Genomic DNA, 26,710 nt, shown 5'->3' on the forward strand with positions numbered 1-26,710 from the left:
CCGGGCTAAGAGGCCGTGGTCCAATAGTAGAAATACTTCTCCCTGACGTTTCGTTGCCAGCTGTGGGCAACATCATCTGAGGTGAGTCTACGACTGGCTGCTAGGCCGTGGAGGTCCTGTTTATATAGAGCGCGTAGAGGGCGCCACCACTCGTCACGTGTTGTCAACAGTAAAACTATCTCTGGCTGGCGTCATTACTCTCGATCGAAGGTAATCGATTGTCACATCTTTGGTACAGAGTCGATCGCCATATCTTATCTAGCTTCAAGCCTTCTTCTTTCCTGTTAAAATCATTGTGGTATTTAAAAATCTCTACAGCCTCCCTATACATACGTGCATAATAATGCGATGTCTTAGCTAGCACGCTTGTCTCACTAAATTTTATTTCATGGTCACCCGTTTCAAAAACATGTTCCGCTACAGCCGATTTGTCCGTGTGTCCCAGTCGACAGTTCCTTTTATGTTCAGTTAGGCGAGTATTCATACTTCTTTTTGTGGTTCCAATGTAAACCTTCCCACAACTACACCGAATCTTATAGACACCAGGAGTAGCTAGAGGGTGTCGTGCATCTTTCGCCGATCTTAAGCGTTCACTAATCTTCTTGGTGGGTCTGAAGATTGTTTCAACTCTGAACTTGGCCAGCACTTTCTCGATACGGTCCGTGATATTGTGGATGAATGGAAGAAAAACTTTCCCCACCGATGGTTGTTGTTGTTGCACGTTTTTGGACATTTTTCTTCTGGGATGGAGTGCTCTATCTATCTCCTTGCCTGCGTACCCATTTTCCTGGAAAGCGGTTCGCAAGTGGTTTAGTTCCTCTTGCAAATAAGCTGGTTCACAGATTTTATTAGCCCTGTCCACCAATGTCTTGATAATACCTCTCTTCTGCCTGGGATGATGGTTTGAATCCTTATGAAGATAACAATCGGTATGCGTATCTTTTCTGTAGACTTTGTGACCCAGAGTCCCATCTGCTCGTTTAATTACTGAGACTTCCAAAACGGGTGACCATGAAATAAAATTTAGTGAGACGAGCGTGCTAGCTAAGACATCGCATTATTATGCACGTATGTATAGGGAGGCTGTAGAGATTTTTAAACACCACAATAATTTTAACAGGAAAGAAGAAGGCTTGAAGTTAGATAAGATATGGCGATCGACTCTGTACCAAAGATGTGACAATCGATTACCTTCGATCGAGAGTAATGACGCCAGCCAGAGATAGTTTTACTGTTGACAACATGTGACGAGTGGTGGTGCCCTCTACGCGCTCTGTATAAACAGTACCTCCACGGCCTAGCAGCCAGTCGTAGACTCACCTCAGATGATGTTGCCCGCAGCTGGCAACGAAACGTCAGGGAGAAGTATTTCTACTATTGGACCACGGCCTCTTAGCCCGGAAGTTTTAATTACTGATATCGGCTAACCTATTCAATTGTAAGCGCAGTCTCTTGATGTCTAGGTCATTTTTGAAAAACTCGGTTGATTTTTCCAATTTTTTTTGTTTCACTTCTGTTTACTAAAAGCAAGACTCTTGTTCAACTGCAATGACCCGTGTGAGTACAGTTGAATCAAACCGCTCAGTAAAGCAAGATTGCACCATTTCAGAAACTTTAATGTAAATAGTTTTGTAGTATTCCTTGGGGGTTTTGAAAGTGTTGTTTTCATACTTCTTTGGTATACTTCGATTCTGAGGAAGCGAAGGATCAACAACTTGTGAAGATTTTTCTTTTAAACACAAATGTTCAAAACTATCACACCTTTCATTCAATATACAAATCAAGCCCTCATAATTTTTTTTTGTTTTCCAGATCAGCAACACTTAGATGAGGGCACTGATTTTTTTTTCATTTTTGCGCATTTGTAACCTGCCTCTGTTTTGTCCTCTGCAGAAAATGTTTCAAAAAACATTAGAAGTTCTTCAAAGTTTTTCAATATTCTCAAGATACTAGAAGCTCCCATAGTCCATCAAGTTGGGCAAAGGGGTCATACACCAGCTTGGTCGTTGGCACTCTCACGGTGTACACTTCTGAGAAGTCCCATCCTTTTGTTGGATTCCTTTACGTTATTTATTAAGTACTTGGCTAAAGCCTTAATATCCCTCATAGACTTAAGATGGGGAGACTGTCTACAACTACCAAGTTTAAACTGAGCAGTGCAGTGCACATAACATGCTTTTGGTTGTATAACCAAAACTAACTTGTTTAGGCCTTTGAACTTACCTCTCATATTCAAGGCACCATCATAGCACTGTCCTCTTAAGTTACCCATTGACAAATCAAGACAAGCCAAAATGTCTTTTAAAATACTAAACAGAGTTTGTGATTCAGTGTTGGGGGTCTTGTATAAGCCAATAAAGTCTTCGTTTATGATTAAGGAATCATCAACAGTACGAATACAAAATGACATTTGTTCATGAATCGAAGAATCACTTGTTTCATCAACCATAATATAAAAATGTTCAGTCTTCTTGATTGAAACCAATATCCTTCTCAACACAGACTTTCCTAGTTGATGAATGATCTCGTTTTGAATATTGTGGGACGTCCACTTATACCCCAAATGCCCTAACCAATCTTTAAAATCAGGTATGTCATTCACTTGGGGTTCCAAAAATTGAAAAAAAGAATGGTGTTTACATCTTCGTGCCTTCTAATTGCTAGTCCTTGTCGGCATAGAAATTGCACGGTAGTAAAAACTGTCTCAAAGAGCTAAACGGCCTTTCTTCATTCACTATCTAACTGTTCAGTCAATTGGCAGGCCACACTTGGGTTAGTGATAGAATTTAGTTTCAGAACACCTTCCGTATGCGTAAACATATCTTCATGAAGATGGAACTTTCCAAAGTCTTTTTCCTGTTAAGAAAACCCTATGGAAGTAAATGCATCATCTTTTTTCAAAGAAAATTGTAATAGATTTTTAGCATCTGCCTCTTTGCAGGTTTTGCAAAAAACTTTTTTGGTAGATGCTTCATATTCTAGCCATGTACATTTGATCAACCAAGACTTCTAAAATGATCTTCCCTTACCGAATTGTCCAGCTTTCGGCTGTGAATGGTTCTCGCCTGATGACACAATAATCGTTGGAAGTTGACTTGCAGTATCAACAACTTCCAACCGTGCCTTTTTGGTAACAAATTTATCCATTGCAAACTTAAAACTTCATTCACAATACACTAAGAGACTAAAGTAAACAAATAAAATATAGTAATATACAATAGTCCACTAGACACTAAAGTCGTACCACTAAACACTTCTGCAGCGAAACTATCCACACTGAATGACTGCGACAGCAGGGTGGGGTTTATATAGCTGTGGCGTCATAATGTCTCGAAGCGTCAAGGTGACGGGAGGCGGAGGGTTCCAGGCTTTTCTGCTCCAGTCCTTTTAAATGGCACCACGGCTGCAGCGCTGGCCCACCGGCGCCAGACTTTACCCGAAGGTTCGCGCACTGGGACAAATTCTAAGTGTGCCTGCAGCACCGTAACACTATCATGATTCACACCACTCGTTTTCAATTAACCTGCTTACTACCGTAATAACTATTTGCTTTAACTCATTTCTGAATGTATTTTAAAAGGTAACTACCATCAAACAAGGAAAATAAAAAATTCGAACATAATTTTGTGATTTTACAAAGCATAATATAACTATTCATTTTCTTAAATTATTGAGGGGGCTCCACCCCTCCTCCCCCCCAAACGAATTTTTGACGGGTGCTTGGGCCCCCTCAGGTCCCATGGAGTCGGCACCTGTGCTTACAAGGGTAGTAAACGTAACTACATTTAATATATTAATTTCACATATATAAATTGAAGTTTAAATACATTTAAATTTTATAATTACTCGTTTAACATTGCAAGGAATAAAATGAAATGAAAACAAAATGGTAGCAGTGGGATCAAATGAGAGCCCACGAATTTTCAGTCAGTGAGTTTGACCACTTTTTTTTGTGTGTGTAATGAGAGCTTTCCAAATGAAAGGGTTTGGAGCGTGTCCAACACTAAAGGGACTCAAGTAGTGCTTTATGCTTTCCCTCGCGATGTAAGTCTCCAGGTGATTTGTTGTCGAAATGCTTTGTAAAAGACGCTGTGAAGTTGCAAATGCTATAATACGCTTCCATCATTTCAGAGAAACTGATTATGTTAGAGACCCGCATTCAGGACTGCTAAATTTAGCGCCGAAACGAATGCTAAAGAGAGATGCATTGCATTGTGTAATTTGCCTTGCAGTAGTACAGCCAGTGATAGCTCACCATATGCAACAGCCATATGAGATCCATAAAAGAAGCACAGAGACCTTAGAAAAGCTTTCCCCATGGAAAAAAAAGTCATCAGAAATATACACATACAGATGAAGCTGTTCGTAATGATTCAAACAAAACCAGTTTACAGATTCCATAGCAGCATTACAAAGGAGATGTACACATCCAAAAAAACATGTGCATGAAATTGCGAACATGTAATAGATATACAAAGTAAGTTGTCATCAAGAAAATGACGTCTGCGCAATGAAGTAAGTGATTAAAAATGCAGTTGTCTCTTGTGAAATTGTCTACTGAGCAACATATTTTCACCAAATCAGATCAGAAGTTTGTATAGGAATGAAAAAGTGTTCAACGGGCCAAAAAGGACATTTGTAAGTCGATTACTTTGCGAGCCAGTTCACAGAAAATGTACAATTTTCTGAGGGAAAAACTTGGATATCCTCTAAGTGCAGTGTCAACATTGCTTTCTTAGATATACTGCAGTTTCAGTTCCCAGCCAAGTATTTTGAAGCATGTTTCAGTCAGGCTAGCTAATTCACATGCTTTCTACAAATAAAACGACAATATGCACCTATTAGTTGAAGTTCTTTGAGACTTGTGATGGATACAAAATGAAAATTAGCTATATATTCGAGGGGTGCTCAATAAGTCATGCAACTCATTTTTTTCTGAAAGTAGGTTTATTTTATTCAGGATTCCAATATACCATATTATTCCCCCATTCTTTTGGCTACAAAAACCTGTTTTTCAACAAAATCTCCATTCAACAGGACCCCCTTACACAACCTTAGTGGAAGGGCGTCTATGCCCATATGGTCTCTCTCTACTGGTCGCCGTCGGAGCCAATATATTGCTGCATCAATAACCTCCGTAGCAACTAATACTGTTTCCCGCAGAGCGCATCCTTCATTGGGCCAAACAGAGGGAGTCAGGAGATGCCAAGATCTAGGCTGTAGAGTAGCTGAGGAGGAATCATCCAACTGAGACGTTCGTTTGCATTTTTGTGGCGACGAACACATGCAGTCATTTTTTCAGTTTCCTGAAGGTAGCACAGTACACTTCAAAGTCGATTGTTCACCATAAGGGAGAACGCATATTACAGCACTGCCAACAGAGAAGTCCAGTTGAGCAGCATGCTGTTAATTATTATCCTCTTATCACTTCAAATGAGAGTGTAAGCACACTCCAACAATGCAGAAGACACAATCGTGCGCAGCAGGCCGGCACACAGATCAGGCAGGTTTCTGTGACCTAAACTGATTGCTTGATGTTAGGGTAAACATAAATGCATTACATTTGTAATAAAAGTAATATGCAGTGTTTGCCACATTTTTGTACCAGTTTCCAAATATTTGATTGTACAGTGGACAAGAGCTGTTCAAAACTAGTGTACTGCTTAATCAGGCAGTTTTTAATCTGACTGAAGTCCTCCGATTTTATTTAATTCAAGAATGTTTCTTGATAACTTAAATATGAATGCTTCTGTATCCATTTCTTTGCCCAAACATTTATTTTTTCCTTAATTTTGTTTTTTGTAATGATTTTTCCTCAATAATAATAATAATAATAATAATAACATTAATAATAATGCAACAACGGAATAGAAACAATTCTAGTAGTACTTGCAGGAAGCTGACTTGCTGAAGCAACTTCTAGAAGAACAGTTTCGGAAGTTTTATTTTTTTTTTTTCCTAAGGTAAACACCTGAGCAAGTGCTTGCACAAGTTAGTTGCAGAAGTTACTTGCTAATGGACACATCTTAAAGTATCATGGTTATGTGAATGATGCCTGCTTTGATATGCTTGGGAAGCGCTGCACAACTGAACCCATGAATGAATAAATAAATGCATCTAATTTCACCAGTTCGCCATCTACTCTTTTCATCATATTTTGCACTTCAATCACAGCTTCTTGCACTCACTCATCTTTCAGTGCTTCTTTGGGAATGTCTGTAAATACCAACATGACAAAACACTCTTGCTATAGTTCTAGATGTTGTGCAGTTGTTTCACAGCATATTCCCAGAGGTATTTGGCTACCTGGAGTTTTGTTGCTTGTTGAGAAATAAATGTTTTGAACAACAATGCCCCCTTCCTCAATTGCTTTATAGACATTAAGGTGCTTCATCACTTTTGAATGCAGACAGGTGAAATCATCTTAAAGCTGCCTTCTTTTCTTTTAATTAACACGTTCTGTCTAGCAGAATGTGTTTTGTTACTATAAACCGAAGCTCTCTGAATAATCCTGTGGCAGGAGAACTGGCTACATGAATCATCTTGTTGAATTGGGTGTCGATACCCACCAGCAGTACACTCATTGTGCTGAGAGATGATTGGTTAAATTTGAACGGTTCCATCCCAGTCCCATGAACAGCTATCAAAATAACCAGAAAGCGCTCCGCTCACCTGGGTAAGCCTTATACAACTGAGGTTGCACAAGTGTTCTACCTCAATACCCATGCATCTCATTGGTATGCAACGCAGTTTGAGACTGAGAGGTGATCTGGGTAGTAAAGGAGATATCCCCATTCTGTGTGAAACACAACAATCCACTGGCATGCCACATGGTGTTTGGTGAAGCAAGCCCAGGGCTTACGGTTATAGAGGGCTTGCGGCATTTACCAGTTCCCAGCTCAGGAACACTTGGTTCACCAAGCCTGTACCCAGCAAACGAATGCTCAGTTCCCTGAGGGGCTTGCCATAAAGAATGACCTGGACGGGAGTGTGCAAGTGTGGCTTTATTGAAAATACCGCAGATGTGACGGCCCTCACCCCCTTATTACAAAACACTTGCTTCCTTCTATATTATATTCTAATGCCATCAGTTATCCAAATCAGTTGATTATTGGTACTCTGTGTGCAGCTGTGCTTCTTCAGTGCAAAAGAGCTGCTAAAAAGAGTGATAAAAGGCCAAGTTTAGCCCTTCAAGATTGGATTACAAGTGGGCTCATATTTCTAAATCTTTTGTTTACTACTTTGGGGTATGGCTTTGTCTCGATTTCTTTTAGTGTTGTTATCTGTGCATCATGGTCTGACAAGCTGTCACTGATTTTCTCACAATGTGCCCATAAACTAAAGGATCATCTACATAGATATTGTCTACAATCATGCTGGTGTTACCCTGAAGACTAGATGGAAAACATACTGTCTGTACCATGTCATAACATTCAAGTAAATCCAGCAACATCCTTTTCTATGGAGAATCTGTCAGAAAGTTTATCTTGAAATCCTACACAAAATCAGCCTCAAAGAACCAAGCCTAGCACAGCAACAGGTCTGGAGAGTAAAACACTGTAGTCTGAACTGGGGAATCTGAAGAGGCCAATAATGAAAATTTTTCTCCCAAACATTCAAATTTCCCTGCGCAACTTTCAAATATTTGGTCTTTACGGTGTTTTGATTTGCCATTTCTCTTGAATGTCACTGAAATTACTTAACCATATGTGCATTCTTTATTCAACAAGTACTTCACTGACTGTATGGCATAATTTGATTCCAGATTACATATAATCAAGCAGCTGCTACATTCAGCAATTAGGAAAAATTATTGACTATATGAAGCACTGAAACAGCATATTTGTGTAATGCAGGATCAAACACCAGGAAAAAATCAACATGAAGCACTTCATGCTTTAGACAGCAAATGAACAATCACTGTTAAGAGTGCTCAACATGGCCTTGACAGCTAGAATACTGTCTAAACTGCAGCATCACATGTCACAAATGTATGGCTAAGAGTGCAAAAGTAGAACTATGTGTCAGGTTCAACCCGCAGTCTGTCAAGGAGTTTTTTCTGTCACATCCCTTTTTTTCATCTCTTGCAATGCTTTATACGTATAAAACCTGTCAACTTGTGCCTTGCTTCCGAGTCCACATTAATCTGTAGGTTAACCTATAACTCAGTCAGTTCACAACCTAGAGGAAGGCAAGGGCATACCATGTCTAAAAGTACCAAGCCTAGAAATGTGCTGTGGTGTTCAAAGCAACTTCTGAATGAACAGAAGCTTCACTTTATCTTTACTTTTACGTTTATGTTCAAATAAATGTCAAGAAACTATCAGCATTCCTGAATGCTGTGGGGATATGATTTAATATTTGTAAATTTGCTTACCTGTATCATATTAAAAGGATGTTTAAATCTCCACATACAGTGGTATAAAACTGAAGTGTCAGACAACCTGACCCTTCAAAGTACTACCCTCACATTACTGACACCATAAAGCATTAATAAATCAATATTGTTCCAACATTCATATTCGTGCAGACATGTAAGTGAACCCATTTCTAAATAAACTGTGGGTTATATACACTGTTTTGTGACATGAAACGACTCCTGGGAAATCTATTTCCCCATAGGACAATACAGATTTTCAGAAGTTCCTATCATTGTTCTAGCCATAAGTTTTATTGAAAGACTTTCATTATGTGATTGATTATGAGTCCTGGTATTTGCAGTCCATCTTCTGGCTATCTTGATGAAACTTTCTCCCTGCACCTCACACACAGTAGTTGAAATGTAAATAGAGAAAGTGTACTTTTAAAAATCAAAGAATCCAATTTTTAAACTTACCCCACTGGTTTGCCACTATGCACACTAGAAGTTTCTGAAACATTTCCGTACAACTTCTTTGATAGCTATCTGTGCTTTCTGAACTGTTTCAATGTTTGTTACTAACTCCACACCTCAAAAAGTTTCTAAAGTATGGATATCTGCTTCTAACAGTTTCAAAAATTTCTCATTATTTTCAAATTTTTTATTTGCTGCAGTTTAGCAAAACTTTGTCAAACTGTTTCATTTATCCTAGCTTCATGTGAAATTGAGGTGGGAGAACTTTCTTTGGGTCAACCAAACTATTGGGAATGATATGTTTATTCCCAGTCTCTAAGTACATTCTTGAAAGTCATTCCTTTTTATCTAGAGCTGGCCTCTAATATGGCCGTTCCTCTCACATAAAAAGCAGAGATTTTTTATTACTTCCCTGTAGCTTCCAAATCTCTTCAGGGAGTCCTCCCAGCAAGTCAGATAGGATGTTTTCAATTCTGTCTTTATCCCCCCCCCCCCTTTTTCCAAATACACAAATGTAATTCTCAAAATGTGCACATTTTGCTCACCTGAAATGCAGGATAAATGCACAATGCTGTAGCAAAATGTCTCATGACTGGCACACAAGGTATTTATGAGGAATGGGAAATGTGATATTTCAGTATACATATGAAAATGTCAATGTTGAGCATATACTCATAATTGTTAAAGTAAATAACTGAAAAGCTTTTTATTTACAAAAAGAAATATGCAAAATTATCACAGTATAAAAAAAATTCAAAAAATCTCTTTTCTACCCAATCTCATTTTTCATTATCATCTTGATGATAAAGTTCACTGAGGAGGCGATAAATATAGGATGGTGAATGTCCTCCCCTGCAACAAGCATTAACAAATAGCAAATTAGATCATGTATGCAAAGCCATTTATTTACTTGTGACAGAGGCAATGCCACGCAAATACAGTACTTGTAGTCAAAATATTTAATATAAAACAGTCCAACACGGGTGATTATGAAAAGAAAAATTATCAAAAATATATTTATACAAATAATAAAACCATGGCATATTTTACAACAACAATTACTTAAATCATAAATCAAATACGTAAGTAACTGAATGTAAACACTAAACAGCAAAAGCAACTGGAACAAGGTTAACACACAAAAAATGAAAGAAGGACTGCAAAATGACACAGATGCTGAAAGCCCATACTTTAAAATTTTGAGCATATTTTTGAGTCAAAGAAGAGCCACACACAAAAAGCAATACAATAAGGGAAAGACATATAAATGAAGAAAAAGATATCCTAAACTCTGTTATTGAAAGAGACACAAGGTGGCGAGAAGAAGATGTCCATAATAATGGTCTAAAAGCAAAGATTGATTTTCCACAGACTTACTAATAAACAATAAATACTGGTTTCAGCTCTCCGAGACTGCAGGCGCGCGTGTGTGTGTGTGTGTGTGTGTGTGTGTGTGTGTGTGTGTGTGTGTGCGCGCGCGCGCGCTCGTCTACTGCTGACAAAGGCCTTAATGCCTATCGCGACTCAGCATCTCCACTATATGGTGAGTAGCAACTTTCCTTCTCTGGTATTGTTACATTCCATCCTGGATTTTCCATTGTTTGATAAATACTTGATAAGTCATATAAGATTTAGACTTGCTGATAGAGGGCAAGTAACACATCCGTATTTCAGCACCTGTCTGAGTTACAAAGCTGTGCAGTTGACCCTTGCATGTGTGTGACATACTAGTTGAAAATACAGTTAATACTTTGGAGTTGATATCTGTAAAAATAAGGGCATGATTGGACCACCTGAAAGTCTGCCACCTGCAATTTTTCCGATGCATTTTTCGGAGTTTCCCTTTGATACTGAACATGTTTTTAAGGTCCGCACACAACTGGATGTCTCAGTAGCTTACTAGATGGTCCAAGCATGCTGTAGGGGTATGTATATTTCTTTCTTTTTGTGTGGCTTTACAATGGCATGTTTCAGCCATACCTAGTTAACAGCAACAACATGTCAAGAGACAATATGACCGAAGATAAAACTGAACATGTGTTATCTTCCAACTTTGCCTATACTGACACTAATTTTTCAGATGATGTTGCAGATAACTGAGGATGGCATGTACTATGTTCAAGAAGGAATATCCATGAGTTCCAGTAAGAAATATTTGGAGTGAAATATTCAGTTTTAATTCATTTTTCAGTTTAAAGTCCTTTCAGTAGGTAATTCCAAAGGGGTTTTAATTTCAAAGACTTTTTCCAGTAGAATCAAAAGAGGAAAGCTATTGTCAAGAAACTTCAAGGGTAATAGTGATGTTATTTCTTTGGATATCAAGGTTGATGAGCAAGGAAAACCACGGATGAGGGCAAGAATTTCACACCATGTACACTACACGGAAAGTTGAACTAATACTGATCATGTTACTGATACCGCTGTATTTTCATGAGAATCTGTACAATCGAACACAAGTTTATATTAAAATGATGCATATCAAGAGTGTTTTTTTGTTTCTTCTTCTTCTTCTTCTTCTTCTTCTTCTTCTTCTTCACACTTTCTTGCAGATTCTATGCTTCATACTTCCTTGCAGATTCTATGTTGGACAACATGAAGGAAAAAACAATTCAGTATGCCCAACAGAGCACAAGGAAGAAATAAAGCAGGAGTTCCCTTTCTCCTGCATGTACATTGTCAAAATAGAAGACAGTTTCCCCCCATCGAAATAAAAAAAAAAACTTTTCCAATAATCATGTTTCATATGTGTAACAGTGGAAGACCTTGTACAGAAAAACATTAGTCCCAAAATCTCATTGTAACACGCCGGGTTGGGGATTTCTTCTGCCCAGGGACTGGGTGTTTGTGTTGTCCTCATCATTTCATTATCACCATCATTCGTGATAGTGGCTAGATTGGACTGAATAAAAAATTGGAGTGTGAAAAAATTGGGACTTTGTACGGGCACTGATGACCACGCAGTTGAGTGCCCCACAAACCAATCATCATCATCATCATCATCATCGTAACATGTAATTTCTATCCTGAAGTTATGAGTCGTGACAGGAGCTGTCTATTCTCGAAAATTTTCATATAAAGAATAATTTATTAGGCAAGAAGAAAAGCAGAAACTGGCTACAACCCATTGCACAAGATAAAATCTCTCCTGAACTGTGTATGCTAAGTTCCAGCATCTCAGAACAGCACTATAGATGATAGTATGTGTAAATTCATGGCCCTGTGTATTTCAAGCAATATACGCCACAAAGCCAAACAAATAAGGTATAACATTACACAAGTTATCAGACGCAGGTCATGTATTCAATTTCTGTGTTCAAGTGGGTAACATAAGTAACACAGTCAATTTGAAGGCAACATTGCTTAAGAATCAAAGGGTTTCACTGAGTTAACAGACAGATTTTACAACAGTCTCGCCCTTGCTTCAGAGCTGGAACCTGCAAAAACTGCTCTTGTGGGAGCTAAAAGAAATCCAAACTGGCATTACATCATGCAATAAAAGATCCAAAACTGCAGTAGTAGTTGTTTTTGTTGTGGTCTTCAGTCCTGAGACTGGTTTGATGCAGCTTTCCATGCTACTCTATCCTGTGCAAGCTTCTTCATCTCCCAGTACCCACTGCAGCCTACCGTATTTACTCAAATCTAAGCTGCACTTTTTTTTCTGGCTTTTGTAATCCAAAAAACCGCCTGCGGCTTAGAACCGAGTACGAAGTAAGCATAAGTTCTGCATAATGCTGGTAGGTGCCGCCACAACTAACTTCTGACGTCGAATATATGAAGCGCTACACAGGCATGCTTTGCAAGCACAAAGATAAATACTGGCGCCAAAACCTCTGCGTCAGTAAATAAATTAAAAAAAAAAAAAAAAGGTGGAAGATGAGCTTTTTTCTCCGCCTCAATTTTCGACCACTGCATTTTCATACATTAGCCAACGAAGTAAATACAAATTCCGTATTGTTACTCTTCAAATGTAGCAGCATTTCAATGTACTATAAAAATCCGACTGGCAAGACTGTTTGGGATGTTTGTCAATATGGCCAACTCTACGTTCTGAATTTTTTCCTACCTATGAGAAGAGATGGTTGCTAATATGAACTTTTATGAATTGTGAATCACATGAAGTATTCTCTTCACTATAAGTATAATACAAATATAAACATTTTGCCATGTATTCTTTCGTGTTTTCTATCTTATTTAATTCCTGTCTGCCTAATAAACTACAAAACTAGAGTGAGACAACAGCAAACGCGGAAGAATATACATATCATGTCATGTTTATATTCCTATTATTCTTATGCATAATAGTGATACAGTCAGAAATGAAGTATGGCAATTGACTAGATTTTTAAATCTAAGATGACTCTAATTTCTGTGCAGAATGTAATGTACTAAAGAGGCACCTGCAAAGATTTTCAAACGGAGAAAAATTTTCGCTAAAATCTCGTTCAGAACATCTTCTATCATACGCAGTCTATTATTTGGTTCTTGTTGATCATTATCAAAGAAAGTAGCAGTGTAAGTAACAACAAATAGCAGTCTCTTGCCATTGTTTCACTAACGAGACAATTCCTCTCTATTTTTAATTTGTAAGCGGCGGTAGCACACACAAAAGCAAGCCATGCCGCGAGTGGCGACAGGCCATAAACACTCATTATCAGAATGCGACAAACAATGCATGACACAGTACAGTAATGCATCTTCAGCTTACAGTGACGTTAACATCTATAACAAAGAGAACGGCACTTATCAGATCAAAGAAAAATAAGCAATCAATTCAAACCAGATGAAGCAAGTGAAAAAGGAAGGGTACCCGTATAAATACGGACGGAGCACCTGACGCATAGCAATGGCTACCCGGTAAAGCTTACGACTCAAACCAAACTACTGTAGCTGTATAGTCATTCATTCGACCTAAATTGTGTCTCATATTACAATGGACCAACTTTGTTTCGATTTGGAGGTGCGGCCTAAAACTTTTCTCTCCTCTTGAATCTCGAGTCTCAAATTTCAAATGCGGCTTAAATTCGGGAAAATTTTTTTTCCTTGATTTCGAGTCTCATTTTTCAGGTGCGGCTTAGATCTGAGTGCGGCTTAGATTCAAGTAAATACGGTACATCCTTCTCAATCTGTTTAGTGTACTCTTCTCTTGGTCTCCCTCTACGAATTTTACCCTCCACGCTGCCCTCCAGTGCTAAATTGGTGATCCCTTGATGCCTCAGAACACGTCCTACCAACCGATCCCTTCTTCTAGTCAAGTTGTGCCACAAACTCGTCTTCTCCCCAATTCTATTCAATACCTCCTCATTAGTTACGTGCTCTACCCATCTAATCTTCAGCATTCTTCTGTAGCACCACATTTCGAAAGCTTCTATTCTCTTCTTGTCTAAACTATTTATCGTCCACGTTTCGCTTCCATACATGGCTACACTCCATACACATACTTTCAGAAACAACTTCCTAACACTTAAATCAATACTTGATGTTAACAAATTTCTCTTCTTCAGAAACGCTTTCCTTGCCATTGCCAGTCTACATTTTATATCCTCTCCATTTCGACCATCATCAGTTATTTTGCTCCCCAAATAGCAAAACTCCTTTACTACTTTAAGTGTCTCATTTCCTAATCTAATTCCCTCAGCATCAACTGACTTAATTCGACTACATTCCATTATGTTCATCTTATAGCCTCCTTTCAAGACACTGTCCATTCCGTTCAACTGCTCTTCCAAGTCCTTTGCAGTCACTGACAGAATTACAATGTCATCGGCGAACCTCAAAGTTTTTATTTCTTCTCCATGGATTTTAATACCTACTCCGAATTTTTCTTTTGTTTCCTTTACTGCTTGCTCAATATACAGATTGAATAACATCGGGGAGAGGCTACAACCCTGTCTCACTCCTTTCCCAACCACTGGTTCCCTTTCATGCCCCTCGACTCTTATAACTGCCATCTGGTTTCTGTACAAATTGTAAATAGCCTTCCGCTCCCTGTATTTTACCCCTGCCACCTTCAGAATTTGAAAGAGAGTATTCCAGTTAACATTGTCAAAAGCTTTCTCTAAGTCTACAAATGCTAGAAACGTAGGTTTGCCTTTTCTTAATCTTTCTTCTAAGATAAGTTGTAGGGTCAGTATTGCCTCACGTGTTCCAGTATTTCTACGGAATCCAAACTGATCTTCCCCGAGGTCCGCTTCTACCACTTTTTCCATTCGTCTGTAAAGAATTCGCGTTAGTATTTTGCAGCTGTGACTTATTAAACTTATAGTTCGGTAATTTTCACATCTGTCAACACCTGCTTTCTTTGGGATTGGAATTATTATATTCTTCTTGAAGTCTGTGGGTATTTCGCCTGTCTCATACATCTTGCTCACCAGATGGTAGAGTTTTGTCATGACTGGCTCTCCCAAGGCCATCAGTAGTTCTAATGGAATGTTGTCTACTCCTGGGGCCTTGTTTCGACTCAGGTCTTTCAGTGCTCTGTCAAACTCTTCACGCAGTATCATATCTCCCATTTCATCTTCATCTACATCCTCTTCCATTTCCATTATATTGTTCTCAAGTACATGACCCTTGTATAGACCCTCTATATACTCCTTCCACCTTTCTACTTTCCCTTCTTTGCTTAGAACTCTGTTTCCATCTGAGCTCTTGATATTCATACAAGTGGTTCTCTTCTCTCCAAAGGTCTCTTTAATTTTCCTGTAGGCAGTATCTATCTTACCCCTATTGAGAAAAGCCTCTACATCCTTACATTTGTCCTCTAGCCATCCCTGCTTAGCCATTTTGCACTTCCTGTCGATCTCAGTTTTGAGACGTTTGTATTCCTTTTTGCCTGCTTCACTTACTGCATTTTTGTATTTTCTCCTTTCATCAATTAAATTCATCATCTCTTCTGTTACCCAAGGATTTCTACTAGCCCTCGTCTTTTTACCTACTTGATCCTCTGCTGCCTTCACTATTTCATTCCTCAAAGCTACCCATTCTTCTTCTACTGTATTTCTTCCCCCCACTCCTGTCAATTGTTCCCTTATGCTCTCCCTGAAACTCTGTACAACCTCTGGTTCTTTCAGTTTTCCAGGTCTCATCTCCTTAAATTCCCACCTTTTTGCAGTTTCTTCAGTTTTAATCTACAGTTCATTACTAATAGATTGTGGTCAGAGTCCACATCTGCTCCTGGAAATGTCTTACAATTTAAAACCTGGTTCCTAAATCTCTGTCTTACCATTATATAATCTATCTGATACCTTTTAGTATCTCCAGGATTCTTCCAGGTATACAACCTTCTTTTATGATTCTTGAACCAAGTGTTAGCTATGATTAAGTTATGCTCTGTGCAAAATTCTACAAGGCGGCTTCCTCTTTCATTTCTTCCCCCCAATCCATATTCACCTACTATGTTTCCTTCTCTCCCTTTTCCTACTGACGAATTCCAGTCACCCATGACTATTAAATTTTCGTCTCCCTTCACTACCTGAATAATTTCTTTTATCTCATCATACATTTCATCAATTTCTTCATCATCTGCAGAGCTAGTTGGCATATAAACTTGTACTACTATAGTAGGTGTGGCTTCGTGTCTATCTTGGCCACAATAATGCGTTCACTATGCTGTTTGTAGTAGCTTACCCGCACTCTTATTGTTTTATTCATTATTAAACCTACTCCTGCATTACCCCTATTTGATTTTGTATTTATAACCCTGTATTCACCTGACCAAAAGACTTGTTCCTCCTGCCACCGAAGTTCACTAATTCCCATTATATCTAACTTTAACTTTTAGTTGTAAAGGTAATATTTAGCATTGTGTTGGAAGAATAAATGAAATGTAAACACAATTAGCACATAGCATACTGATGAGATTCTCCCTTTTACTGATAAGAAAGCTAAGGAAAAGTGAAAGTCAGCATGTGTGGTGGATTACAACAAAAATAAATAGGGTATTGATTTTTCTGAGCAGAAGCTGTCCTACATTGCATCTGAACACTACACTTTGAAATGGCATGACAACTTCATTTTGCATGTGATTCTAATGGTGACAGTAAAGTACTACATATTATTAAAAAAATTAATGGGAAAAGGGCTAGCAACTTCCCGCTTCCAGTTTATGGCAATTATCTGACGAAATCTTGCTGAGAGCCAAGCTATCGCATGACAACCTGGTACCTTAGGACTCACCCGACAGGAAATAATTTTCAGTGGCGAGAAGTTGACTGGAAAAGTATAGTGCAAAGACAAAAGCTACCAGTGTAGTGAATGCAATGGTACTCTGTGTAAATCACACTGCTTCAAAATACATCGTACAAAGTAGAAAACTGTATTATAAAAGATCCCCGACTATGATTGCTGCATATAAGACAAGCTGGATACTTCATTATTAAATATTTTTGCATAAAAGAATCATGCTGGCATCTCAAAAGTTCTGTATGTGTAACCTTACTCATTTTTCCTTAAAAAAATCATTTTTTTTAAAATAAAAGTATACATGAAGTATTTTACAAAAGAACATGTTAACTCAAGAGCAAAGTATTGCACATTACATTTGATTAGGAAGTCTAAAATTTTCTTTAATGTAGATTCAATTATTATACTATACGTTTTCTAACAATTGCTATTGCCTAAAATATGCTAAATACACCCAGGTTTTTCAAAACAGTTTTGCATGTCACAGTATAAGATTTAAAATATTAAATAAAATCTTATTTTAAGTGTCAGTGAGACAGAGACTTGATAATAAAAGCCAATGTGCTTCTGGCTATCTGCATTATTTCAGACAAATTCAACAATATCTCTGTTTTAATAACTTCACTGCTAACTTAGAAAAAAAAAAAAAAAAAAATTACATGTAAGTGTTCACATGGTACTGAGATGAAACACTGAAGCTGTAGCTGCTGCACAATATTTGTAGGACGCTATTACTTGTCACATTCAAGTGCTAACTTGACTGTACAGAGCTGTTGCAGTGACCTAGTTTATACAGATACCTTGCTAGGAAGCTGCAATGTCATCACAGGAGAAGTTAGCATCCAGAGGTTATTCTCGAAGAAACAAACAAAGAGCACCATGTTATGTGATATGAGGAGCTTGACTGCAAGCCACAAATTATAAGATACATGTTCGAGCAAATTGTGACTGCCCAGCTTAAATTCAAGCCTCAATTTTTCACACTGATAATGAATATTGCATACTTATAGCCTTGTTAGAATGGTATTATCTTTGATGACACCAAGTAACATCTGCACTTGTGCCAGAGGACGGAAAACACATGTGGTTTGAGACAAATTCTTGTACTGATGTATGAAGCCTTCTAAAATTTGCAAGCTACATTTAATAACATATTACCAAGTTTTAATGTGATATCTCTTTTCACACAATTGTCTTTACTGGAAACAGTGAAATTCATATGAGCTAAGATCTTACATGATCTCATGCATTTATTTAAACATATACTCACCCTGATTTACTTTTTATTCAACAACCAATATTTTGGACAATTGATGGTGTTGCTATGAGTTGTTCTTTGCTATGAGTTGTTCTTTTTCAGCCATTGTGACTACCATTTTTATGGAAGACTTTGAGAATACAGCACTTCAATCAGAGATTCTGAAGCGCATTTTTCTTTTTCAGAATGGGTTTTTCAACGAGCAGATATGCAATGCACTCTGATCTAAGCACATTAAACATTGAGAGCAGCCAGGTGCTATGAAAAATCTGACTTCAATGGTTTTCCTACCTCATGTAAGTGTTGTCACACTCAAAACTGGTAAGCTTTTCAGAATTCTGAGAAAGTGTGGGAATTCAAGTACTGACCAGGAGTGATGCAAGGTTAAGGACAGATGCAATGAACATCAATGTCAAATAAGCCAAGATCAACCAGAAGAAGGCACTTGTTACTGCCTCCCAATATTCCTTGAGTGTCGTTGTGGCCATTTGACTGACTGTATCATTATTCAGTTTTTTCAATGTATAGTCACCATCTGCTAAACTTTTAAGTCATTAGTTCAGTTTCACAACAGTGTCACAAGACAGTAACTAGACAGCTTTGAGGTGATAAGAATATCTGTATCTACAGGGTGATTCAAAAAGAATACCACAACTTTAGGAATTTAAAACTCTGCAACGACAAAAGGCAGAGCTAAGCACTATCTGTCGGCGAATTAAGGGAGCTATAAAGTTTCATTTAGTTGTACATTTGTTCGCTTGAGGCGCTGTTGACTAGGCGTCAGCGTCAGTTGATGCTAAGATGGCGACCGCTCAACAGAAAGCTTTTTGTGTTATTGAGTACAGCAGAAGTGAATCGACGACAGTTGTTCAGCGTGCATTTTGAACCAAGTATGGTGTTAAACCTCCTGATAGGTGGTGTATTAAACGTTGGTATAAACAGTTTACAGAGAATGGGTGTTTGTGCAAAGGGAAAAGTTCTGGACGGCCGAGAACGAGTGATGAAAATGGAGCACGCATCCAGCAAGCATTTGTTCGCAGCCCAGGAAAATCAACTCACAGAGCTAGCAGAGAGCTGCAAATTCCACAATCAACTGTATGGAGAGTCCTACAAAAAAGGTTAGTTATGAAACCTGAACGTCAACTACCCGAGGCGATGGATCGGCCGCCAGGCAGCCCGTGACAGAGCACTTCATCACTGGCCTCCAAGAAGCCCTGATCTTACCCCCTGCGATTTTTTCTTATGGGGGTATGTTAAGGATATGGTGTTTCGGTCACCTCTCCCAGCCACCATTGATGATTTGAAACGAGAAATAACAGAGCTATCCAAACTGTTACGCCTGATATGCTACAGAGAGTGTGGAACGAGTTGGAGTATCGGGTTGATATTGCTCGTGTGTCTGGAGGGGGCCATATTGAACACCTCTGAACTTGTTTTTGAGTGAAAAAAAACCTTTTTAAATACTCTTTGTAATGATGTATAACAGAAGGTTATATTATGTTTCTTTCATTAAATACACATTTTTAAAGTTGTGGTATTCTTTTTGAATCGCCCTGTATTTTCTTGACTTTGTCTTTAGGTAGCATTTAGCATTTACATGGACATTATTAATGAAGTGCCTCCAATGAATTCTGAGTGATGTCATCCTTCTCCCACCACCCCATATATAAGCAAAGTATGGAGATAGTCCAACATGATACCCTCATGGAGGATACTATCAATGATCATTAGGTAAGTAGGTCTTACTGCTGTATATATTGTGTACCCAAAATCTAACCAGAATAACACAAAGGTTTTATAAAATTGGAGTAAGCAGATCCTGTCTACCTTCCACGATTTATGGTTACAGCACTTAAAGGTCTTCAGTGCCTCACCTTCAGGTCTCAAAGGTGTGCCAACCATGGTAGCTTTGCATCAAATATAAGGCCCAGAAACCTCACTGAATCTTTAAATTGTAAAATGTTGTCCCCCATTCTCAAGTCACGTAAATTACAAACATAATGTACAGTATTACAAGCTCCTGACCGTGCTGGATCCAGCTTCAACATATAGAACGGGCAGTTATATGAGTTCATTAGATTTGATGTCAAAAACATCCCTCTCTGTGATCACTTGGTGGTGGTGTGGATGCTGGCTCCCGACTGGCAATAGCCATAGCAAAGTGCTCCAATATTGCGAGAGCAGTGGCTACAGGTCTTTTGCAGTGATATAATGGAAAAATGGTAATGTACCAGAATGCTGCTATAATTGTTGATTGCTAAACGTTTCACAAGGCCCCGGGAGTAGACAACATTCCATTAGAACTACTGATGGCCTTGGGAGAGCCAGTCATGACAAAACTCTACCATCTGGTGAGCAAGATGTATGAGACAGGCGAAATACCCTCAGACTTCAAGAAGAATATAATAATTCCAATCCCAAAGAAAGCAGGTGTTGACAGATGTGAAAATTACCGAACTATCAGTTTAATAAGTCACAGCTGCAAAATACTAACGCGAATTCTTTACAGACGAATGGAAAAAGTGGTAGAAGCGGACCTCGGGGAAGATCAGTTTGGATTCCGTAGAAATACTGGAACACATGAGGCAATACTGACCCTACAACTTATCTTAGAAGAAAGATTAAGAAAAGGCAAACCTACGTTTCTAGCATTTGTAGACTTAGAGAAAGCTTTTGACAATGTTAACTGGAATACTCTCTTTCAAATTCTGAAGGTGGCAGGGGTAAAATACAGGGAGCGAAAGGTTATTTACAATTTGTACAGAAACCAGATGGCAGTTATAAGAGTCGAGGGGCATGAAAGGGAACCAGTGGTTGGGAAAGGAGTGAGACAGGGTTGTAGCCTCTCCCCGATGTTATTCAATCTGTATATTGAGCAAGCAGTAAAGGAAACAAAAGAAAAATTCGGAGTAGGTATTAAAATTCATGGAGAAGAAGTAAAAACTTTGAGGTTCACCGATGACATTGTAATTCTGTCAGAGACAGCAAAGGACTTGGAAGAGCAGTTGAACGGAATGGACAGTGTCTTGAAAGGAGGATATAAGATGAACATCAACAAAAGCAAAACGAGGATAATGGAATGTAGTCAAATTAAATCGGGTGATGCTGAGGGGATTAGATTAGGAAATGAGACACTTAAAGTAGTAAAGGAGTTTTGCTATTTAGGGAGTAAAATAACTGATGATGGTCGAAGTAGAGAGGATATAAAATGTAGACTGGCAATGGCAAGGAAATCGTTTCTGAAGAAGAGAAATTTGTTAACATCGGGTATAGATTTAAGTGTCAGGAAGTCGTTTCAGAAAGTATTTGTAAGGAGTGTAGCCATGTATGGAAGTGAAACATGGACGATAAATAGTTTGGACAAGCTTTCAAAATGTGGTGCTACAGAAGAATGCTGAAGATAAGGTGGGTAGATCACGTAACTAATGAGGAGGTACTGAATAGGATTGGGGAGAAGAGAAGTTTGTGGCACAACTTGACTAGAAGAAGGGATCAGTTGGTAGGACATGTTTTGAGGCATCAAGGGATCACAAATTTAGCATTGAAGGGCAGCGTGGAGGGTAAAAATCGTAGAGGGAGACCAAGAGATGAATACATTAAGCAGATTCAGAAGGATGTAGGTTGCAGTAGGTACTGGGAGATGAAGAAGCTTGCACAGGATAGAGTAGCATGGAGAGCTGCATCAAACCAGTCTCAGGACTGAAGACCACAACAACAACAACAACAACAACAAACGTTTCACATTAGCAATAGGCCTATTTTGGCATTATTACTAACTTCAGGCTATCTATATTCCAAAACACTCTGTTAAAAGTGTTGTTTGGAGGTACTCCTGCTTTCACACAGCTGCTTTAGGTGGCTGACTGTGTTTATAAAAGGCTGAACACCACACTTGTGTGGGACAAGAGGGATGGTTTATGAAAGTGCAAAAACACTCACCATGACCTCCTTTATTTCTCTCTCATTATATACTGAGCTTTGGTCCTGCATTCTGAAGGGCTAGGAAGTTTTTTATTGAGTCAATATTTAAACTGTCACAGAGCCACACCATGGCACAAGTGCCCCCTAAGATGATATGAGGACTGACCATGAGTCAGAAATGTGGGAGCTGTTATAGGGTAGAGTAGAGAGATTTGTTGCCAATCTAGTAGGAAATATTTTCACTGCTGGGGGTGGGGGGGTGGGGGTGGGGGGTCGAGAACGTTAGGAGAACAGAAGAGGCTCTCTGGTGGAACTGCAGAATATGCAGTACGAACATTTTTATTTGACTTGGGGAACAGGAAAGGAGAATCTGTGCCCTTCAGGCAGTTGGAGGAAGCAAGGAAGGAACTGATAAGGATCAAGGGAGATAGGGATGAGGAGGATGGTTGGGAACTGGCAGCTGGTAGGATGATATGAAGAAAGAGAATGCGATCTGACAGTTTTATCAACGACACCAAAAACAGGTATCTACGACTGCCGGAGTTAAGTAAAGAAGAGCCTCTGGTAGAATGAGAAGCAGGAAATGAGGAGCACTCTTCAACCGAGGCCAAGAAGCCTAGGAATGCACAAAGTGTTAGGAAGAAGAAAGTGCTGCTGCTATGCTCAGTAGTAGCCATGGGCGAGGTGTAGGCCCCCAGTTACAGTAAAGTTAAGGGGCAGTGTACCAGGCCACCAGTATCTTCAAATCAAATGCAGGGCTAAGTTATATGATAGAGGACTTACGGTCTTTATGTAAGGCCTTTACAAAAGAGGACAATGTAGTGATAGTGGGTGGGGTGGGGTGGGAAACAGTTTGGACAGGGATGGGGCATATGACTTATGTGGTGACCTGGACAAGATAGCTTTCCTGACTCATGGCACCAATGTACACTTTGTTGAGCTGTCCTGATCGACCACACCTTGCTGGAGCTGTGTGGCGAATCAATGTGGGGTTAGTTAGTTGGTTGGTTGGTTGGTTGGTTGTTTGAGGTTTAAGGGACCAAACAGCAAGGTCATCAGTCCTTTGTGTCAAATATGGTCCATTCCGCTAATGGGACATCTCAAGAAAGTCAGAACAATAAAAGGGGAAAAAGCTAAAAACGTAAAAGGGCAGTCATGTTGTCAATGGTAAAAACAAAATGAGGGAAGTCAGCAAGAGAACGAACCCAATGCTATGCTGAAGCAGCATAGGCAAGACCACCTGTGACTTAAAAGGTGCAACCGCGAGAATGTAGAAGTACGTATGGGAAAAGGAGACTAACCAATCCTTTAAAAAAAAAAAGGGTAAAAACAGAGTAAAAGGGGAAGAAAAGAGGATCTCGGTCAGGGAGGTGAATCGGGAATCTCCGAACACGGCGTACAGTGGGAGACACCCAAACACTCACCGCCCTGCCCCAACACCAGAGAGAGATTAAAAACCTTAAAACTGAGAATAAAAACCTCTTTCCTGGAGGAAACCGAGAACCAGAGAGACCATCCGGGAATCGTCAGTCAACATCAAAGGTAAAGTGTGGGGGAGTCTGTACTTAGCACGCAGAGCCAAAAGAAGGGGGCATTCAACCAAAATGTGGGCTACTAATGTGGGGTTAGGGATGGCTCTGAGGGCAGCCAACTTTGCTCATGTTTCTCTGGTGCCCATCGGGACTACCAACAGATGGGGTTTCACTAGGCGTAGCCTACACCCTAACAGGACTGGGAAGGGAAGATTGGTACAGCTGATTCATGAAAGTATAGGGGGTGGATCTCGGGCCACACATGGTCAAATATGTGTAGTCATGGGTAGGAAAAGTAAGTCATTTTTATGATAAATCCAGACAACAGATTCCCCTGTGTGAAGAGTGTCTTCAGCACTTTAAAAAATACTGAAACACAAGACAGATTTTAATACTCCAAATATCACACATACCAGCGTCACAAAGAGAAACAAACCATTGGATAGAGTAACATGGGGCATTTCATTTCACAGACTTAACAATCCTCCATCAAAACATGCAATCAATAAAAATTAAAATACAACTCATAGAAGTTAAGCTCCAATCTTTGAACTGCACAGTAGTTCGTGTTACTGAGCATTGGTGTAGAGAAACAGAAATCCAACATGTAGTATTATCTATGTATGAAAGGGCAAACTCTTACTTTATAACTGCTTCAAGGGGTGGAGGATCATGCATCTATATCCGAAAAGGAACACAGTTCAAATCAAAACATGACCTCAGTACAGTAAATGAAGACAAACGCTTAGAAATATCAGCTATTGAATTAACAGGGCTTGATATCACCAAGAAATTAATCATTTTGTGTGTGTATAGATCTCCCAGTGGTAGTGCGGGCACTTTTTTCAATAAATTAACAGAACTTCTAGATAAAGTCTTAAGTACAAAGGTCAACATAATTCAGTGTGGGAACATTAACATCAACACTAATATCATACATGAATCCAGCAGCACCCTCATAAATCTCCTTCAAAGTTTTGGTATGTCTCTATTGGTTAATAGTGCAACAAAGGTTACTACAATGATTGTATCAGTAATTGACCATGCGGTCACAAATATGGACAGGGAAAAATGTGATTTAGCTGTAATACATCTAGGACTATCAGACCATCTCTGTCAAATAACAACAGTAAAATCAGGCATCGAATCATTCCCTAAACTACACGCCTACAAACGACATCTATCAGAAATCAAAATAAAAGATTTTCAAAATAACTAGCAAAACAAAGCTGGGATGAAGTGTATAAGGAAACCAATATGAATATGAAATTCTCTAAATTATCCACATTATTTGAATTGAACTTTGAAAAGGTATTTCCAAAAGTATGCACGTCTGTATCAACAGCTCACAAAAACAGAGAGATAACACTTAAATACCTCAGTTCCATGAAAGAGTCGCAATGATCCAGAATTCTTAAATTTCTGTAATAGATACAAAAAGATCTAAAGGAAGGTGCCGATTGCTGCAAAAAAAAGTCATTTAATGACAAAATAATATATAATGCAGAGAATAAAAGCAAAGCAGTCTGGGATGTTATAAAAAAAGGAAATAGGGAGAGGCAAACAAATGCACAATAACATACTGCTAACCAAGGGGGATAAGGTAATCAATGATCCTCAACACTTAGCAAACTATGTAAACGAGCATTTTTCAGGTATTGCAGATAAGTTACAGCAAAAATTCCCCAAAACAAATATAACACCTGTAAATAATGTTGCACTAAATACAATGATGTTACTTCCAACCACAGAGAATGAAGTCAATAAAACTGTTGAAAAAATAAAAAGTCAGTAGGCTTAGATCAAGTACCAATCTGTGTACTGAAACAATGCATAGAGATTATACAAGGTCCCTTAACAAATATAATAAATGAATCCTTCACATCAGGGACATTTTCAGAGGAGTTAAAACAGACAAGAGTTGTACCTTTACCTTTGCTTAAGAAAGGTAATGCAGAAGACAGAAAATTATCGGTCCATTTCCCTGCTGTCACCATTCTCAAAATTAATACAAGCAATTATGAAAGACAGATTAATGAATTACCTGAAAAATACAATCTTTTAAGTGAATCACAGTTTGGTTTCCGAAGTTGCAAAAATTGTTCAGCCACAGTAGAATTCACAAAAAGTTGTACTTGATGCTCGTGACAAAGATGAGTGTGTCACAGGCATATTTTTGGATATTTCTAAGGCCTTTGATACAGTTGACCACAAGATTCTATTAAATAAATTGCAAGCATTAGGAGTAAGAGGGGTAAATAATGACTGGTTTCGATCATACCTAGCAGACAGGGTACAAAGAGTAGAGATAACACATACTTCAAATAGATCTAAACATTTAGTAAAACACTTATCAGAATCAAAATACATTAATATTGGGGTTCTGCAAGGTAGCATATTAGGACCAATACTATTCCGGGTATACACGAATGACTTTCCCAGTAGTGTTACTCGTAGTCAAAGAATTCTCTTCGCTGATGACAGCAATATTATAGTTACTGAGAAAGCAAGAGAACTCCTTGCAGAGAATGCAAATGAAACTCTCAAGGAAGTTAAGATTGGTCAATAAGCAATAAAGTGACACTGAACATAAAGAAAACTAAGGCCATGAATTTCTGTTTGAAGAGGGAAAATGACAATGTTAAATTACATGTAGATGGCACCTCTGTAGGCTGTGTAACAAATGCAAAATTTCTAGGAATGAATATTGATTCTCAGTTGACATAGTGTGAACACACAAAGGTACTTGCAAACAGAATGTCATCAGCATGTTATGCCCTTAGAATCCCATCATCAGTGTGTAGCATGCAGTGTCTTTTAGTTACATACTATTCATATGTGCACTCAATTCTTAGCTAGGACATTCTTTTTTGGAGAACAAATGCACAAAATATGAACACCATTTTCAAGCTCCAGAAAAGAGCCATAAGAATAATAACCAAAAATAGTTGTCAAGCTCATTGTAAAGATCTGTTCAGAACACTGGGG

General features: G+C 38.7%; 1 protein-coding gene and 1 long non-coding RNA gene across 2 annotated transcripts in view; one reads left to right on the forward strand and one right to left on the reverse strand.

The window, feature by feature from the left end:
* Positions 1 to 1,320: 1,320 nt before the first annotated feature.
* LOC126259982 (uncharacterized) overlaps positions 1,321 to 26,710 on the forward strand; it is a 36,729-nt gene continuing 11,339 nt past the window's right edge. The window contains exons 1-2 of the long non-coding RNA XR_007546583.1: positions 1,321 to 1,438; positions 18,455 to 18,565. This is a non-coding gene — a long non-coding RNA (uncharacterized LOC126259982). The remainder of the gene's footprint in view (positions 1,439 to 18,454; positions 18,566 to 26,710) is intronic.
* The window catches only part of LOC126259981 (translation initiation factor eIF-2B subunit beta), an 83,886-nt gene continuing 66,700 nt past the window's right edge, over positions 9,525 to 26,710 (reverse strand). Inside the window, exon 8 of the mRNA XM_049957114.1 lies at positions 9,525 to 9,685. Coding sequence (XP_049813071.1) covers positions 9,613 to 9,685 — 73 coding nt within the window. The 3' untranslated portion in view covers positions 9,525 to 9,612. The remainder of the gene's footprint in view (positions 9,686 to 26,710) is intronic.

The sequence above is a fragment of the Schistocerca nitens genome, chromosome 5 (genome assembly GCF_023898315.1).
Source record: "Schistocerca nitens isolate TAMUIC-IGC-003100 chromosome 5, iqSchNite1.1, whole genome shotgun sequence".
NCBI lineage: Eukaryota > Metazoa > Arthropoda > Insecta > Orthoptera > Acrididae > Schistocerca > Schistocerca nitens.